At 49.7% G+C, this 20,000-nt stretch overlaps 1 protein-coding gene across 1 annotated transcript in view; it reads left to right on the top strand.

Annotated features, from left to right (window-relative positions):
- MYH11 (myosin heavy chain 11) overlaps nt 1-20,000 on the top strand; it is a 102,740-nt gene that overhangs the window by 27,348 nt on the left and 55,392 nt on the right. The window contains 2 exon segments of the mRNA XM_077773193.1: nt 17,489-17,576; nt 19,770-19,872. Coding sequence (XP_077629319.1) covers nt 17,489-17,576; nt 19,770-19,872 — 191 coding nt within the window.

The raw sequence follows: 20,000 nt of genomic DNA, 5'->3' as shown, positions 1-20,000 counted from the left end.
GAGACAGACAGTGTGGGCCAGAAGAGATGGTTCTAGATGGGGTGTGCAGTGGTTGGAGGACAGGTGTATGGATTTGAGATCTGATTCTTGGGAAGTGTATCTTTCCATCATAGGGATCCTTTCGTGTCCTGTTCCTTCGTCCCACCTAGACCTTAGCACAGCTTTTCCCTGGCCTGGGAGTAGCTCTCACTCCTCCCCTGGGGGCCATGCTGGTCTCCCCAAGCTATTTGTGCTCCAGCACCTTCCCTGATCCCCTGCCGCCTGAGCCCCTCAGGACCCCTCCATCTCCTGTACCTCAGGAAGCAAAAAGACCCACACTCGGGCCCATAGTCCTTCAAACCCCGGATGGGTCACCGAAGTGGCTGTGTGACTCTGGTCTACCTAACCTCTATTACCTCAACCCTGAAAGGGTCAGGATCAAAGGTCACATATAGGAAGTTACTGCCACTGTGTCTGGCCCAATAAATAGTAGGTGCTGGGTTCAGACCCTGCCTCATACGCTGCTGTGTGACTGTGGGCAAGTTTTAAAATTTCTGTGTGCCTCAGTTTCTTCATCTGTACAATAGGGATAAAAATAACCTATCTCTAGGATGTGTGAGGGCTGAATGTGTTAATACAGGTCAGTGCTTTAAACAAGGCATGGCACAGAGGAAGTGCTACGTAGTACATGTTGCTGTGTGATATTCTTAGGGCTTGCTATCATGTCTGATACCCAGCAGATACCCTGAAAGCATTTGTTGAATGAATGAATAAACAAGTCCAATTTTTTGCACATATATTGAGCTTCCCCATCAAGAAGCCCACTTGTTCTAGGTCTGGGGGTAGCTTTATTCAGAGCTCAACAAGCTACACGTTCTGTGTCAGGAGCTCAGGGCTTGAGAGCTGGGAGGTCTAGAAACTGAACAAAGAGAAGTCCAGAACTGGGTGTTACTCTCTGAGGATTTCATGGTCCTCTGTGGGGCCTAGACACAGGCATTTGAAAACAGCCAACCTGGGATGGAGCGCCTGGGAAGCACAGGTACCACGGGACCAGGGCCGTGGAAGGTCGCATCTGTCTCGGGGATGGGCAGGACCAGTGACAGTTCCTGAATTTCTATCTGGGAGGAGCTTGGAGGCAGCGGCGAGATTAGTGAGGAGGCTGGAGGCTTTTCTTGGGACCTACTGCCTTAGCCAGGTTAACTCTCTGTGCAAGCTCGACGGTGTTGAAGGAGATTTACAGCCAAGCCATCCTCTGGCTCCCTCACCATGGGGAGGTCTTCTTGGAAGAGGTGTCATCTCAGACTGAGGGACAGGGAAGTGGTCAGGAAACAAAGGAAGGCCTCCTGTGCAGCAGGAGCAGCCCGAACAAGGGCAAGAATATGCTTACAGGGTCACTGGCACGTTGGAGTAAAGGACACTTGGGTGCCGAGGCTGGGAGGTGAGCAAGGCTGGTCACGGGAGGCCTTGGGCGTGTTGCTCTGGAGCACCACTCTTATCTAAGGGCACTGGCTTTTTTTTTTTTTAATATTTGTTTTTGAGAGAGAGAGACAGAGCCTGAGCAGGGGAGGGGCAGAGAGACAGGAAGACACAGAATCCCAAGCAGGCTCCAGGCTCTGAGCTGTCAGCACAGAGCCCAATGTGGGGCTCGAACCCATGAACTGCATGATCATGACCCGAGCCAAAGTCGGACACTTAACTGACTGAGCCGCCCAGGCGCCCCAGGGCACTGGCTTTTTAAACACGACTTTATTGAGATAATATTTGTGTGCCAAAAATTCATTTTTGAGGGTAAACTTTTCAAACATTTTTAGTAAATTGACAGTATTATGTAAACGACACGCTAATCTGGTTAAGAACCCCAAATGTCAATGTGCAGTCACCCCACCCTCACCCCCAGCTCCTGCCGATCTGCTTTGCGACTTTATGGATTTACCTACTCTGGACGTTTTGTGTAAACATAGTTCTACAATATGTGGACTTTTGTGTCTGACTCGGCACCATATTTTCAAGGGCCATCTGTGTCATAGCTTGTGTCACCTGTACATCAGTGTCTTTATGGCTCAATGATATTCCATTGTATGATTAGACCACCTGTTTATCCATCCACCACATGATGGGCATTGGGATCGCTTCCACTTTTTAGCCACTAGGTTCATGCTGCCATGAACGTTCACAGGTCTGTCTCTCAGGGACACAGACTTTGAGTTCTCTCGGGTGTATTCCAATGACTGGTGTGCCGATCACGTGGCAAATTCATGTTGGACTTTTTAAGAAACTTCCAGAGTGGGAGAGCGTTAAGTTGCAGAGTGATCAGCAGCTCAGTGCATCAGGAAGATCACTGTGAAAGTGGTTTGGAGGAGGGCGGGACGAGATCTAGGGAGATCTTTGGGAAGGTGCAGATGGAGAGGGCTGGATGCAGGGAACGGGTTTCAGAAATGCCTGCCACTTTGGGTTGCCCATCAGCAGGTCTGATGGTCTGATTTCTCAGGGTTCACTCACCAAGGATTGAAGGTGTTGGTAATTCTCCCTGTATCTAGGAGGAAATGGGTTCTGGAGCCTGGCTCTACCCTCTGAGGCCACTTTAAGAGTGGAAGGTGATCAGTAATGTTTGCTTGATCATGTTTAATCTCACGATGCCCTGTGTCCCCTGCCTGGGTTGTCTTGTGACCAGCACTAGAGACTGACTCAGCACCTTTTCTAGGAAAGGAATGAATGCAAGATTATCAGGGGGCTCACAGGCGGGGTGGGAAGACTGGGGAGCCAGCCTCAGAAATGGCAGGAATGGGCTGCTTGGGATCTGGGGGCAGGAAGTAAGGTCCCTTGCGGCTCTGTCTACCTGCTGTGCTCCCCCATCCTCTTGGCTGGGGGACCGAGTGGGGCACCAAGATGGCACATATGATGACAGGGGTGGGGCCGGGGGAACGTCTCCTGGAGGAACACAGGATGCTCTTCCCAGAAAAGGAAATGCTAGGTTTTCCAACCCAAACCGTCCACACCCCTACATTCCAGATGCAGGAACTGAGGCATGGGGGGGTTGAGACCATTCGCCCAAGGCCACAGAGTTAGGAAGTGGCCAAGTGAGATCCCAGTCCGTTGTGTCTGGCAGAATGAGCTCTCAGGATCCCCCAGAGCTGGAGGGGCTGGGATGCCCACTGCCTTCTGAACTAGTCAGGCTCCAGCAGCTTTCTGGGGCCACCTCCAGGACTCGGGGGTAGGGAAGGGTGTCTAAAGGAGCTGTTCTGGTGCCCTGAGCAAAGAGTCCAGTTGGCCCCTTGCCACCTGCGGTGGGGCCAGCGAGCAGAAGTTTAGGATGGGGGGCCAGGAGGGGTCATATCAAGACCCTCAACTAGGAGCTGATTCTAATTCACGGCCTTTTTCCTTTCGTTCACAGATCGAGAGGACCAGTCCATTCTGTGCACGTAAGTGGAACTGCTTTTTCCTGTTTTTGTACGGTTGAGTCCAACCTACTGGAGAAAAAAGTCCACAAGGCCAGGGTTCTTTGATGTGCTCACAGTCCCAGGGCCTCGCCCGGCTCTGGCCCCGAGGAGAGGCGCGCTCAACACTGGTGAACGAATGTCCTCTGGGGCCGGCACGCCCACGCTGGCAGTGGTCCCTGGCGCCATCTTGTTCTCCACCTCCGCCTTGCGGAAACTAGCATTTTCTGAGCACTTACTGCATGCCAGGTCCTGGACCAAAGATTTCACAGGCGGACTTGCATCCAATTGCATAACCGCCCTGGGAAGGTAGAGGGCATCTCTGTGCGTTGAGGAGATCGTGGCCTGCCCTCAGGTATCATGCTCGGCAACCATGTTTGCGCCATATTTAGCGGTTGGTGTCACTGTATCTTTGAAGGCCAAGTATGTAGTCAGGAGACAGTAACTCAATTGAGAATCATTCGGAGAATTTTCGACAATCAGGAAAACGCCCCTTGTCATGGGCAGAATAGTGGGTGCCCAGTGATCTCCACGTCCTTGCTTCTGGAACCCATGACTGTGACAGAGGCCACGTGGCCTGGGGGAGCGAAGGCTGCAGATGATATTAAGGTCTCGAATCAGCTGACCTAAAATAGGGAGATTTTCAAGATTATCCAGATGGTCCAATACAGTCACAAGGTTCTTGAAAGTGGAAAGAGGAGACAGGACAGAGGGCCACAGATGCAATGTGAGAACTTGACCCAAGATTACTAGCTTTGAAGCGAGAGGACACCAGGGATGCGAACAGCTGCTAGAAGCTGGAAAAGAAAGGAACTGGACTCCCCCTTAGAGCTCCCAGGAAGAAATACAAGCTGAGGCACCTGCGTGGCTCAGTTGCTTAAGCATCCACCTTTGGCTCAGGTCACGATCTCATGGTTCATGGGCTCGAGCCCCACATCAGGCTGTGCTGTCAGCACAGAGCCCGCTTCAGATCCTCGGTCCCCCTCTCTCTCTGCCCCTCCTCCCACTAGTGCTCATTCTCCCTCTTTCTCAAAAATACATACTGAAAAAAATACAACCTCAGTTGTCGCCCACCGAGATCCATGTCAGATGTCTGGCTTCTGCAATTGTGAGATCACAGATGCTGAGTTTGTAGTAATTTGTTACAGCAGCAATGAGGAGCTCATACCCTTCCCTTCCACCTTAGCCCCTATATACTCCCGCCATCATTCGTGACCTGGCAGACTGAGCGGGCCGGGCCTCCTGGTGACCCTGAGGCACATGGGAATGAGCCAAAATTAAACAGGGTCCCTCTTCTCGAGAGGGAAACTGCAGTAGGACAGGACAGTGATCACACACTTGTCTTTTATACTCTGAATTTATTGCTTGACCCTGTGAAGAGGTGACCTTTCAGAAACTAGAAAAAAAAAACCACACACATTTTTTAAATCACCCAAGTAAATGTATAATAACAAACTGTGAAAGTTACAAAGAGAGAAATATATAAGGAACTAGGAGAATGTGTAAATGAGAGTAGTTCTAACTGGAAAGAACAGGAAAGGCCTCTCCACGTACTGCTATTTCAGCAGAAGTGGCAAAGAAGAAGCAGGGAGTGGGGGGTGGAGAGGTTGCAGCACATGCAAAGGCCCTGGGGTCAGATGGAGCATGTTCTAATTAAGAAACAGAGATGAGTTTGGCCGGAGTGTGTCTCCCAGAAGAAGCCCTCTGTGTAGGACGAGCCATTCCCAGGGCTGGTGGCTTTTATATTTAGTGCATTGGTTTCCAGAAAAAGATTCGCAGCACGCCCATGCTGGCTCAACCACTTATAAAGGATGACCTCAGATCTTTGTGACAAGGAGTAAACCCTGGGCAAATTTGGGAGAAGATTTTCATGCAGGAAACAGCAAGGGCAAAGGTCCAAGGCTGTGGGTCCATTTGCCTTTTGGGGGACAGAGAAAGTGGAAAGGGCTGCTGGGAAGGGGATGGGTAGGAGGATGTGGTCAGAGAGCAGGGCCTTACAGGCTGGGGCGAGGCTGTGGACAAGAGGTAGATCAGACCTTCCCGACCATTCAAGGACGCCAGAGGTGCCGCGTGGGGACATACGCGGGTGCTGTCAGGGTCTGGGTTACCTGGGACCCCCATCCCTGCACTGGGTCGCTCAGACTCAGAATGTCGGATCATTGTCTCCTCCAGGGGAGGTGACTCAGGCTGACAGCTGCCTTCTGCCACTCTCCCCCAGGGACAACAGTGACGCGTGTGAAACTACAGGGTTTCCAAGGGTTTTCCCCTGGGTTCCTCACCTATGGCCAGTGTTCCCTCCCATCCAGGCTTCCTGCTCTGACCCCATCTCCCTGTATCCCTCCTGCTCTGTTTTTAATTGGTTTTATTTATTAGAGAGAGAGAGGGAGACACAGAATCCGAGCAGGCTCCAGGCTCTGAGCTGTCATCACAGAGCCCAATGCCGGACTTGAACTCGTGAACCATGATATCATGACCTGAGCTGAAGTCAGGTACTGACTGAGCCACCCAAGCCTCCCTACTCTATTTTTTAAAAATGCTTGTTTATTTATTTTTGAGAGAGAGAGAGAGCAGGGGAGGGGCAGAGAGAGAGGGAGAAGAAGAGAATCCCAAGCAGGCTGTGCTGTCAATGCAGAGCCCAATGCGGGACTTGAACTTCCGAAACATGAGATCATGACTTGAGTCACAACCAAGAGTTGGATGCTTAACCACCTGAGCCACCCAGGTGCCCCTCTTGTGCTCTGGTTTTGAAAAAGAAATACTTCTTGGTAAAAGCCTGCAGGGTTTTTAAAGGCCTGTTTGATAACAGTGCAAATATCAAAGGGACACCGACATCTCAGGAGGGCAGCACTTGCAGTTCGGAGGTGGGGCCCTGGCGGCACAGGGTGAGGGTTGATTTCCTGCCTTGCTGCACACCAGCAGTTTGTTCCTGGGCAAGCTGGGCAAGTCTGCAAGCCTCAGTCTCCTCATCTGTAGAATGGGGATATCAGTCATGCCCGCCTCCTAGGGCTGTAGGGAGGATTGGAGGAGCAATGTAGTGGGAGGATTTAGCACGGTCCCTGGCATGTAGCAGGTGTGACATCACTGTGGGCTGGTGTCGTGAGGCAGCGGGTGGTGTGTTGCTGGAGTTCTGCTGAGCCTTGCTTGCTGGAAGCCCCGTGGTGTTCAGGAGAGAAACCCAGGGTTAGGAATCAGAATCCTGGCTTCATTAGAAGCTCTGGTGCACAGACCCAGGGGTCCTTGAGTTAGACTTCTGTGGTTTTAGGCCAGGAGTCGACAAACTGGGACCCAAGGGCCAGTCTGGCCCTCTGTTTGTTTTTATCAATAAAGTTTTATTGGAACACAGCCACACCTATTCGTTTCCATGTTGTTTGTGGCTGCTTTTATGCCACCATGGCTGAGTCGAGCAGTTGCAACAGTAATCACTGGTGCCCCTCAGGGGCTCAAATATTTCCGCGAGGCAAATCAGTAAACTCTCTACTTACTTTTTCTCTCTCTGTTTTTTTTTTCCCATCTACCATAAAGACCAAATAAATAAAAGCTTTTAAATTTAAATTAAATTGAAATGTAAAATGCAAGCAAACACATATGGTAAAACCTTGGGCTGTGAGTAACTTGTTCTACGAGCAAACAAACATTCCTAATCAATTCCAACTTGATAAATAATCGATGTCTTGCAATATGAGGAGTACGCGACACCAGACGTCACATGATCACAACTGAGCCAATGGGTCTTGAAGCTCACTTTGATATACAAGTGCTTTGGATTACAAGCATGTTCCCAACGGAATTATGCTCACAAACCAAGGTTTTGCTGTATTTAATTTAATTTTTTTTAACTCTAACAGTAATGCAGATAAATACCCAGAAGTGAACAATAGGAAAACTTCACTCATAGTCCACTGCCAAGTTTGGCCCCAGTAAACCTTGGTGTATCTCCTTTTTGTTTTTTTTCTAGACCATTTTAAACATCAACATGAACTCAGTTGTATGCATAGTTTTTTTCTCTTGCTTTTTTCCACTTGACATGCCACCAACATCAAATCACATTTCTGTGTTATTTACAAACATCCCTCTTGGATGACGCCTAACCATCCATGGAGTTGACCAGACCCTTGTGTGAAGCTCTTAGGTCATTTTAAGTTTTATCTTCAAACAAATAACAAGATGGCAACCAACTTTGTGGGCAGAACTCGCCCTGTGATTCCTCGGCGTCTTTCTTTGAGGATTCAAGTAGGATCCTCAGAGCAGGATCACAAAGCAAAGGTTGTGTTGGTTTAAGGCTTCGCATTCCAGAGCTTGGTTTGAAAAAGAATTTTAGGGGCGCCTGGGTGGCTCAGTTGGTTAAATGTCCCACTTCAGCTCAGGTCACGATCTCATGGTTTATGAGTTCGAGCCCCACGTAAGGCTCTGTGCCGACAGCTCAGAGCCTGGAGCCTACTTCCCATTCTTTGTCTCTCTCTCTCTCTCTCTCTCAAAAATAAATAAACATTAAAAAAATTTAAAAAACAACAAGAGTTCTAGGTCTCCTCGACCTCCTTTGCCTGGTACCACAGTTATGATTTTGGATGTGTAGGTGCACATTATTGTGAAATTAATAGTATTCTTTATAATCACTTTCAAAAAACGGAATATTTTTGAAATGATTTTAGACGTACAAAAAGGTTGTAGACATAGTGTGGAGAGTTCCCATCGCCCACTCGGTAACCGCTTGCCAAGTTTCATTTTCCCGGATAGTAACATCTGATGCCACCGCAGCACATTGGTCACACTAAGACACCAATGCTGGTCTGTTATTTTGTTTAATTTAAAAATGTTTAATGTTTATTTATTTTTGAGAGAGAGAGGAGGGAGAGAAAGTGGGGAAGGGACAGAGAGAGAGGGAGGTACAGAATCTGAAGCAGGGTCCAGGCTCTGAGCTGTCAGCCCTGAGCCCAATGTAGGGCTCGAACCCACAAACCGTGAGCTCATGACCTGAGCTGAAGTCGGACGCTTAACTGACCAAGCCACACATGCACCCCATTGGGTAGACCTTAGTTTTTACTGGTTTTTCCAGTATTGTCTTGTTCCATGATCCCACCCAGAATTACATCAGTCATCATGCCTGCCTGGGCTTCCCCGGGCTTTGACAGTTTCTCACACTTTCCTTGTTTTTTGTGACCCTGCTGATTTTGAGGATGGATCAGAGATTTCGTGGAGCATCCCTCCATCTGGATGTGTCTGATATAATTCTCGGTCAGTAGATGGAGGTTATGGTTTCTGGGCAGGGCAACACGGAGGTGAGCCGCCCCTTCATCCCGCCGTATCGGTATACATCACAGCCACGTGACATCCATGTGACACTAACCTGACCTCTCCCTGGTGATGTTAACCTTCATCACCTGGTGCAGGTTCATCTCCTGGGTGTCGTAGTGGTATCTCAGCCAATCATTGCTTTCCTGGTCAGATTACTTTTGGACCATGTCCTGCCTAAAACCATCTCAGGCAGCGCCAGTGTGGGTCCTGACAGACTTCTGTCCCCAGATGTGGCTGTACATTAGCTCCTGAGTGACTGGTTCAGGACGTCAAGAAACTGATGTCCTGGNGAGGGAGAGAGAGAGAGAGAGAGAGAATCCCAAGCAGGCTCTGCGCTGTCAGTTCGAACCCACGAACCATGAGATCGTGACTTGATTTGAAGTTGAATGCTTAACTGACTGAGCCACCAGGCGCCCCTTTGTTATTTTTTTAATTTAAATTTTAGCTACAACACCCAGTGCTCCTCCCCACAAATGCCCTCCTTAATACCCATCCCCCACCTAGCCCACCCCCCACTCCACTCCCCCTCCATCAACCTTGTGTGTGCTCTCTGCTTAAGGGTCTCTTTGTGGTTTGTTTCCCTTTCTTCTCCACCCCCCCTTTCCATATGTTCATCTGTTTGGTTTCTGAAATTCCACATAGGAGTAAAATCATACGATATTTGTCTTTCTCTGAGTGATTTATTTCATTCTTTTTTTTTTCTTTTTAGTTTATTCATTTATTTTGAGAGAGAGAGAACAAGCCGAGGAGGGGTAGAGAAAGGAGAGACAGAATCCCAAACAGGCTCCACGCTGCCAGCACAGAGCCCGATGTGTGGCTCGAACTCATGGACAGTGAGATCATGGCCTGAGCCAAGACCAAGAGTCAGACACTTAACTGACTGAGTCCCCAGGTGGCCTTCCGTCTTTTTGATGGCTGAGTAATATTCTGTCATGTGTATATCCCACATCCCCTGACTCGGTGCCTGGTGTAGGACTGGGGACTCTGGCATTTGTATCTAGTGTGGGGCGCTTGCGAAGCAGGTCGGCCAGCCAGGAAGCGGGGAGCGAAGGAGGCACTCGTCACACGCACCTTCGCAGGGGACGCCGAGGGTGTGGCTGAATCGGAACTGCGTGCGCCCATCTGCTTTGCGGGGAGAGAGGGTGCTGTGACCCTGGGAGCAGGATCCCTGCCAGCAGAGGAAAGGAGCTAAAATCCCCCCCCCCCAACTTGGGGCGCATTTGGGATCCCGGAAGAGGAGGGAGACACGAGCTGGGGGGGGAGGGCTGGGGTCCTGGAGATGCTGAGACACGCTTTGCAGTGAGAATGTCTGGCTCATCCCCCACACCGCTGGCCCCTGGGCACAGGCTTTGTGACAGAAGGACTCCTGGGCTTACCTGCTGCCTGCAGCGCTCCTAGGGAGGCCCCGGATCTCACTCTTGGGGACCCTAGATGGGGAGCAAGCCCAGCCCAGGACGGAGGTCCTCGGACTGTTAGCCGACTCTCCTGGCAGACTCAGTAAAGCATTTGGGGGGGGTGGGTACTGGGGTCCTCTATGCTCCTAAGTGACACTGTCACAACACCTCGATGCCCTGCGCAAGTCAACATGAGGCCATTTTGGCCCCAGGTCAGGCTAGATTTTCATTTTAGGGGCAGCCAGTGAGCTAGATGGAGAAGAACGGAGTCCTGGGCTCAAGCTTTGCCGTATTCTCACGGTGTGACTACAGAAAGCCACCACCTACTCTGTCTGAGCCTCAGTTTCCTCCCCTGCAAAATGGACAGCTCTACCCACCTCACAGGGCAGTGGGGAGGAATCAGTGGGTTAACTCATGAAAGCACTTAGCGCAGTGCCTAAGGATGCCATTTTATGCTCAATGAGCAGAATTGTTAGTTGTTAAGTTATTTTTGAAAGTGCCACTTTGGCTCAGCCACAAGGCAAAAGCAAGGGGATAAAATGTCGGGAGTGACGATGAATAGTAGCGGTTCATATTCATGATAAGTGTGTCCATGATTATCTTATCGTAATGCATTTTTAGGCCTGGCCAGGAGATCTATAGAGAGCTGCTTACAGGCATTCATTTTATCCCCAGATCAGGATTTAAATTTTTTTTAATGATTATTTGAGCAAGAGAGAGACAGAGTGCAAGTGGGGGAGGGTTAGGGAGAAAGGGAGACAGAATCCAAAGCAGGCTCCAGACTCCAGGCTCCGAGCTGTTAGCACAGAGCCCGACGTGGGGCTTGAATTGTGAGATCATGACCTGAGCTGAAGNCCAGGATTTACAGATGCAAATGCTTAGGAGAGCCTGGCAGGTAACAGGAAGGGAGTGGATTAGACCGGGAGCACCATAGGGAGTGGTGGCGACTGTGGCCAATTGGAAGGCTCGCAGCCACTCAAGGGGCGGCTGTGATTCTGCCCCAGACAACTTCTGCGGCAGGAGAAATGCTGACCTGGTGTTCCCGGAGCTAGTCGGGTCTTTGCCCCTCCCCCAAGGACCCTCCTGCCTTCTGCACGCACAGGTCTGCCCTTATTTTTCTTACTCAGCAGCGCGTCCTGAAGTGTGTTCTATTCGGCCGTCCATAACCCAGCCTCCCGCCTCCTAGTGACCACCCAGAAATGCCGTGTTTTATCTAACCACCTTCTGTGGATTGTCGCTTTGACTGTTTCCAGACTTGAAAACTAGATATAAGGGTCTATATAAAGATATAGGTGCAATCACTCCGCTCGCACTGTCGTGTAAGTACTGCGCGCTAACCGATTGCGCCACTGGAGCTCCGATATAGGTGCAATCAATCCTTATTACTGATTGATCCTATATTTACAAATTCACTGCTACTTTGTGGTCTCCACTCCATACTCATGGTGCTTGGCTGGGCATTCGAAGACACGTGCAGAGCTAGGAAAAGTTTGGGTGGCCGGGGGCGCACGTGTTCCCAGCGGAGAGAGCTCTGCCTTGGCTCAGCTCTGGCTGTGAGCAGGTGTCCCTTACACGTGAGACTCATCATCATAGTTTTTGCCTTTTTTGTGGCTTTTTTTGTGGCATTTTTGTTAGTGATTTCACTATGTATATGACCCCCAAACCTCTAGTTAAAGTGCTGTCTTCCTTTTTTTTAATGTTTATTTATCTTTGAGAGAGAGAGAGAGAGAGGGAGGGAGGGAGACAGGATCCGAAGCAGGCTCTGCTCGGAAAGTGCATACCCAACTCGGTGCTCAAAATCACGGAGTTTGAGCTCATGACCTGAGCCTGAGTTGGTCGATTAACCGACTGAGCCCCCCAGGCGCCCTGAAGTGCAGTCTTCCCAAGCACAGGATGGTTGGATGTGGCTTACGGAGAAAATTCACGTGTTGGATAAGCTTCATTCAGACGTGAGCTACGGGGCTGTTGGCCATGAGTTCGATGTTAACGAATCAACAATATATACGGTAAAGGGTCTTGACACAGAAAGGCACATAAAATAAGGTTATAGAGGGAGCAGTTGGTGGGAGCCTTTTGGGCACCAGTGCACCAGGTGTGTGTGTGTGTGTGCGCGCGTGCACGCGCCACACGTCTCCGAGGGGTCTCGGGAAGAAGCAGCATTGCTTATCAGCATCTGTAGGAAAACGGCGTTTCTCATCAGCATCTGCTGAGGGAATGGATTCAGTTTGTAGCCGAGAGGAGCAGGGAAGTGTATGGCTTACTTACAGATGGCTTCCTGGCTGTGTGACCCTGCATGGGTCACTCAGCCTCTCTGAGCTGAGTTTATGGAGGGGCCATGAGGATGAAGAGGTAGCCACCCTCCTCCTCCCCCCAACACCCACACCATCACCAGGTTCTGCTTCCCTTAAAGCAGTGCTGGCCATGGGCTACCTTGGGGGCTCAGTTGGTTAAGTGTCCAACTTTGGCTCAGGTCATGATCTCACAGTTTGTGAGTTTGAGCCCCGCGTCGGGCTCTGTGCTAACGGTTCAGAGCCTGGAGCCTGCTTCGGATTCTGTGTCTCCCTCTCTCTCTGTCCCTTTCTGGCTCGTGGTCTGTCTTTCTGTCTCTCAAAAACAAATAAACATTTTTAAAAAATTAAATAAACAGTGCTGCCCAATAGGACTTCCTGTGCTGATGGCCGCTGAGCACTTGAAATGCGGCTAATGTGACTGGGGGCTGGATTTTTTTTTTAATTTACTGTAATTAATTTAAATAGCTTATAGTTAGTGTTCCCTGCATCAGACAGCATGGCTCGGAAGTATTTCATATCTGTGTCCACTCCTCTGATTCTGCCTGTCCCTCGTTCAGGCCCCTGGCCCCTCTGGCCTGGACCATTGCAGTAGCCCCCTAGCTAAGCTCCCTGCGGCATGCCCCCCGGCTCCCCACCATCCATGTCTCATTCACTCCTCCCTCCCTCTCTTCCTTCCTTCCTTCCTTCCTTCCTCTCTCCCTTCCTTCCTCTCTCCCTTCCTTCCTTCCATAGCTACTCATGGTGAGAAGTCATGTGGCGTAGCAGAGTGTGGATTTCAGAGTCAAACGTCTTGGGTTTGAATTCAGCCCCATCACCAACCAGCTGTATGTGCTCAGAAACAAGTTCCTTAATGTCTCTGAGCCTCAGTCTCCCCATCTGTAAAGTGGGGGCAATAGGTGCTCTACTGGTAGTTGTTTGGGGGAATTCACTGAGTTAATTCATGTGAGAGGCTGAAAACAATCCCACTGCCTCCTGGTGAACCCCACTCCTCCCCCCGCACAAAACTCAGCTGCCGTCACGATGTTTTCCGCCACCGGTCCTCAAGCCCCATTTTCCTCCTGAAATCGTTTCCTATATTCATTAGAATGAANCCCCAGAGCTGTCATCAGCTCAGCTCTCCTGATTAAATTCCATTTTGGCCATTGTTAAAATCAGCCAGAGCAGCTGGAGGGCCAACGTGTTGATAGCCGAGTATGAGCTTTTAAAAACTAGCAGGGGTCAAGGGAAGCGCAGTGGGGACGACCGATTTTGCTACAGATGAGTAGGCAGTCGAGGAACTGGAAAGTGAGCAAATACNCCCCACCTCCCTTCCCCCCGTCACCTACTACCATCCGCCTCCCTCCTGACCCTCCGGCCACACCAGCGCTTTCCTGCTCCTGCTGCGCGTGCAGACCACTTCCCTGCGGTGGACGGACCTTTGCCCTTGCTGTTCCCTCTGCCGGCTGCCCCCGGCCCTGGTCCTCCCTGCAGGGCCCCTCCGCAGCTCGTAGGGCTCCGCTCCACTCCGGCTGCCCACTGAAGGCCGCCCCCTTACCTCAGCCCCCCTCATACCACCCTGATACAGCAATAACAGGCCCTCAAACGACCCTCATTCCTTACTCATTCCCTTGGCTAGTGTCTGTCTCCCTCTCCTGGAATGGAGCTCACTGAGGGTGGGGACAGTCTCCTTGTCCCCTAGCCAGTGCCTAGCAAGTAGGCACGGGCTGCAACAGTAGCCAAATTATGGAGAAAGCCCAGATGTCCACCAACCGATGATGGATAAAGAAGGTGTGTGTGTGTGTGTGTGTGAGCGCGCACACACGCACACACACACTGGAATACTACTTGACAATGAAAAAGAAGGAAATCTTGCCATTTGCAACAACATGGAAGGAACTAGAATGCACTAGAATTAGTGCCAAGCAAAATAAGTTAGAGAAAGACAGATACCATATAATTTCACTCATATGTGGAACCTGAGAAAGCTAAAAATGAACAGAGGGGAAGGAAAGGGAAAAAAACAGATTAAAAAAAATAGGGAGGCAAACCATCAGAGACTCTTAAATACCACAAACTGAGGGTTGCTGGGGTAGGGAAAGGGGGGACGGGCACTGAGGGGGGCCCTTGTCGGGAGGAGCCCTGGGTGTCACGTGTAGGAGGTGAATCACCGAGTTCTACTCCTGAAGCCAAGATGATACTGTGTGTTAACTAACTTGAGAAAAAAAAAAAAAGCAGGCATTGGCTGTTGTTACAAAGGAAGTCGCCAACCATTCAACTCTTATTTGCAAATGTAACCCATCACCCCAGAGCTGTCATCAGCTCAGCTCTCCTGATTAAATTCCATTTTGGCCATTGTTAAAATCAGCCAGAGCAGCTGGAGGGCCAACGTGTTGATAGCCGAGTATGAGCTTTTAAAAACTAGCAGGGGTCAAGGGAAGCCCAGTGGGGATGACCGATTTTGCTACAGATGAGTAGGCAGTCGAGGAACTGGGAAGTGAGCAAATACCTGAGTCCTGTCTGGTCCGGCAAGTCGTTCATACACTGTGAGCAAACGTGGAAACAGGTGAGGCATGGAGAGGCCCAAGTAGAGAGAGCTGTGTGTTCAAGGGGTAACCCGTGTGAGACAAGGGATGGATTAAGAGAGAAGGGGAGTGGGGACGAGATCAGAGGGAGCTAAGGGGGTCTCCTAGGCCCTGGGGAGGATTTTGAACTTTAAAATGGACGGGAAAGGGGTGTCTGGGTGGCTCAGTTGGTTGGGCATCTGAATTTGGCTCAGGTCATGATCTCATGGTTCATGGGTTCGAGCCCCACGTCGGGCTCTGTGCTGAAAGCTAGCTCAGAGCCTGGAGCCTGCAAAAAAAAATTTTTTTTTAATTAAATAAAATGGACGGGAAAACACTGGGAGATGCAGCCAGGGGTCAGCCAACTGACCAGTGGGCCAAATGAGGCCCTTCTCTGTTTTCGTAAATAAAGTTTTATCGGCACATAGCCATGCTTGCTTGTTTTCCTGCTACAACAGCAGAGCTGGGTAGTTGGGACAGAGAATGCATGACCCACAAAGCCTGAAGTATTGACCGTCTGGCTCTTTACAGGAATGGTTTGCTGACTGCTGGCTTATACAGTGGAAAAATGGGATATGATTTATATTTTAGTAATAGAATACATGTTGACGTTATTGATATAAACAATATAAATACTGTAGGAGCATTAACATGTAAGTATTAATATAAGTATTAGGGAAGAAATGATCGTAAGTCATAGTAGCTCACATTTTTGTGTATCTGGCATTGTTCTGAACATTTTATATATATTCACTCATTTAATCCTCATAATAATCAAGTAAGTGCTTTAATTATGCCTATTTTATAGATAAGGAAGCCAAGGCACAGGAGTAGTTAAATGATCTGCCCAAGGTCACACCGGTAAGTGGCAGAGCAGAGATTTGAACTCGGACAGTCTCACCTTGGAGCCCATTGTGCTATTCTGCTGATTGATGCTCTAGGGAAGGTAGGGTTGCTGCTGTCTAGAGGCAGTATTCAGCAGAGAGGCAATGCTTCTCTGGGCTTTGCAGGGTGTGTAGGAGTTGGACAGCTAGAGGACCTGACCAGCTACAGGTCACCTGAGGACTGGGGACTGGACAGCTCTGAAACCCAGAGCTCACTTGGCTTTGCTGCCAAGGGCAGACCACGGGCTGACGTGGGCTTGTAAATGGTGTTGAACCCTGGGATCTGGGGCCAGCCACATGGTATGTAAGATCATGCAGAAAGAAAATACAGAGCCCTTTATTCAAAGAGCAATAAGAATTTGAAGATGGCAACATACGCGGTCATGGCCCCTGGGGCATGTGGGGACTTTGCAGTGGGGCAGTGACATAGCCAGGAGGCCGTATATGGTCACGAGGAGGGACCCAGGCAGCAAGTGCCCTATGAAACCGGACAGAGGTTTAGGGCGCTCAGATCAGGAAGGCATCTTCACCCCCAGAGTTCAGAGGTCAAAAAAGGAAAGATATTAATGTTTTGACAGCAGCCCCCAGCACATCAATCTTCAGACACCCATGAGCCTGGAGCTCGGGCTGTTTTCTTTGGCACAACCTCCCAGGACAATTTATTCTTATCAATAAAACTTGGAAACTGTTGAGCCAAGCAGTCCACACGGAGAGAAGCCGATTCCCAGAGTATATGTCCCTCTTCCCCTCCCTTGCAAGGTGGGAGGCCAAGGCCACAGTCACGGTCATGCCAATATCTTTGTTGGAAAAGAGAAGAGGCAGGAGAGGCTAAAACAAAGGTGGAAAATGAGATTATAATAAAGGAGAAATTCTGGGATCTGGACACTGTGTGTACTACATCCTGACTCTTGCTTAGATCTGAATTAGGCTCAGGACCCCCTGCAGAGATGACTTCCCACACTCAGATTTTCTCTCCTCCTTGCTCTGGTCAGAAGCTGGCCCCTTCAGCCCCAGATGATGTCTGTCAAGCATTCTGATATGATCTTCATTGAAGTAATTCATACTAGGGTGTAAATGACTGAATGGTTTGGTTCATTTGGTCCTGGTTACATTTTCAAGAGGCAGTTAAGGCAAGTGAAGACTCGCTTTGATGGAAAGGGACCTGGGCTTCGCTCTGTCTTTTCTGCATTCCATCCTCTTTTCTCACTTAGCAAAATAAAAAAGGCAGCAGGCAGAACGGCTGCTCTGGCATGAAAGAGACCCACACTGAGACCTGACTTCTTCCTCCTTACCTGCTCGTGTGATGGCAGGAGTGGTAATGATTGAGAACAATTGCTTCAACCTCTCTGAGCCTCAGTTTCCCCAGGACATCATCAGTGAGTCTTTCATTAGGTTGTTGGGAGGTTTATGAAAAGATTTGTGAGCCCAATGCCTAGCATAGTGCAGGCCTTCAACAAACATGTGTTCCTTTTTCTGCTCCCTTCCTCTGGCCTAAAACTTGCTAGAACTTGCTGGAACTTGCTAAAGCAAGTTCCTGGAGGGCTGGGCCGGTGTTGTGGGATGACTCAGCAAAATGCAGTGGAAAGAGTCCTGACTGCATTGGAATCAGAGACCTGACTGTGTCCTTGCCTCGCTGTGTGACCTAGGGCAGGTTGCTTACCCACTCTGGGCCAGAGTTCCTCTTCTGTAACAACGGGGAAGTGATATGTCCTACCTTCAGAATCAGGGGAAGGAAGGTAAAGGAGATAACGCATGTGATACAGTGAGTATGGGGCCTCTACTCCTCCTAAAAAGTCAACTCTCTCCTTAAAATTAAAAAAAAGAAGGGGCATCTGGGTGGCTTAGTCGGTTAAGCGTCCGACTTTCGCTTAGGTCATGATCTCGCGGTTCGTGGGTTCGAGCCCCGCGTCGGGCTCTGTGCTGACTGCCAGCTCAGAGCCTGGAGCCTGTTTCAGAGTCTGTGACTCCCTCTCTCTCTGACCCTCCCCTGCTCACGCTGTCTCTCTCTCTCTCTCTCATAGAAATAAATTTAAAAAAAAAATTAAAAAAAGAAAAAACTTTTTTTTTCTTTGCTTTGGACTCTGGTTCCCCCTCAAGAAGTGGGGATACTGAGTGGCATGAGGATGTGTCATCGTTCCTAGAGGTCACACACTTGATGTCCGGACATGGGGCCCCACAGCACTAGGTCCAGAAATGCAGCACACGTGTTTCTTTCTTTTTTAGCTCTGAGCGAAGTTGTTCACGGGTCCTTGGCAGAGCAAATTAATTTCTTTCTTTCCTAATTAGGAGAAAAAGAGCAGGGACTGAGCTAGCGCTGTGGCACCGCTTCAGCCTGCGGAACCTTGAGCTGACCTCGCGGTACATGCTTTCTTTTCCAGACTTTAGAAAAAAAATTGTCTCTTGTGTTTCAGAATGTTCAGTGAGCTCAGAAAATGAGAGGCCAATAAAGGAAAGCGAAAAGCAGCAAACCAGAGGGGAGGACAAGAAGCGAAGAAAGTTGTGGTTGAGACCCTGTCCTTTCAATTAACTAGAAAGAAATGGGAGTCAGAATCAGTATCTGAAAAAAAAAAAACAGATGAAAACAGTGCCACCACGATGATCCTTGGTCACCAAGAGAGGCAGGTGGTTTGAAAAAAATCCTTTGTTTAAAAAAAAAAATCTGCTCATATTCTAGGAGTCCTCTTTTGAAAACACAGACAATGCTCTGCCCATCTAAATCTATCAGTCATTTACACTCTAGGGTGAATTACTCCCACCAGGTTTATTCTTTGATATTTGACTCAGATTATTAGCTAGCCACTTTACAATCAGAGTGGGCTTCGCTGGAGGATAACGGGGCTTATATCTGCCCAATGGTAAGATAACCCGTAAGGGAGGCTTCTAAAACTTGGACCTTATCTTCTGGTACTGTGAGAAGTACCTATTTCCTTCCTGGAAGGCTGCCCTTTGCCTGATCTTTCTATTGGTAACAAACTAGTGATGTTTTAAAAGGAGACGGTTTGCAGAGAAACTATTGTGTGTGGTCCTGTAATGGTGGATTCGTGTCATTATGCACGTGTCCAAACTCAGAGAGAGCACAACTCTAAGAGCGAGCCCTGGTGTGAAATCTGGACTCTGGGTGACGCCGTGTCCACGTATCTGTTGATTCTAGCAAATGCGCCGCACCGGTGGGGNTTTCTGCTCAGGCCTGTGAGCCTGAAACTGCTTTTAAAGTATTTCCCGGGGCTCATGGGTGACTCAGTTGGTTCAGCACTGACTCTTGGTTTCAGCCCAGGTCATGATCTCATGGTCTGTGGGCTCGAGTCCCTTGTTGGGCTCTGCACTGACCACGAGGAGGCTGCTTGGAGTCTCTCTTTCCCTCTCTTTCTGCCCCTCCCTCCCCCTTCTTGCCATCTCTCTCTCTCTCTCTCTCTCTCAAAATAAATAAATAAACTCTTTTTTAAATAGGAGAGGGGGCGCCTGGGTGGCTCAGTTGGTTAAGCATCTGACTTCAGCTCAGGTCATGATCTCACGGTTGGTGGGTTCGAGCCCCGCGTCGGGCTCTGTGCTGACAGCTCAGAGCCTGGAGCCTGTCTTCAGATTCTCTGTCTCCCTCTCTCTCTGACCCTCCCCTGCTCGTGCTGTCTCTATCTCTCTTTCTCAAAAATAAATAAAACATTAAAAATTAAAAAAATAAAATAAAATAAAAAGTAGAGGAGTCCAAATAAACCTAAGTTTGGACCTTGGTAGGAAAACTCAGTTTTTCTCTTTCACTCTTTCCATCCGAATCCTCTCTCCTGCATCCTCTCGGGAGGAGATTGAGCGAGCGGCGGGTGATGGAGGGCCAGCCCGGCTCTGTACTGGTGGCATGCCCCGAGGCAAGCCTACCTGGCAGATGTCCTGGGGCGTGGAGAGGTACCCACAGCGTGCTCCGTGGGGGTGAGCTCCAGCGGCTCACTGTTCCCGTGTCTTTCAGAGGTGAGTCTGGAGCTGGGAAAACAGAAAACACCAAGAAGGTCATCCAGTACCTGGCCGTCGTGGCCTCCTCGCACAAGGGCAAGAAGGACACGAGCATCACGGTGAGTGCAGTGGCCGTGACCGTGGCCTAGCACATGGGCTCTGGGCTCTGGGAGGCGGCCAGGCCCATATTTAACTGGCTGGTTGCCCAGCAACTCACAAGAGCTGTCTTTCTCCATGGGGGGGGGGG

Source organism: Crocuta crocuta, unplaced genomic scaffold (assembly GCF_008692635.1).
Source record: "Crocuta crocuta isolate KB4526 unplaced genomic scaffold, BGI_CrCroc_1.0 scaffold16, whole genome shotgun sequence".
Lineage (NCBI taxonomy): Eukaryota > Metazoa > Chordata > Mammalia > Carnivora > Hyaenidae > Crocuta > Crocuta crocuta.
This window is presented reverse-complemented; position numbering and strand designations above follow the sequence as displayed.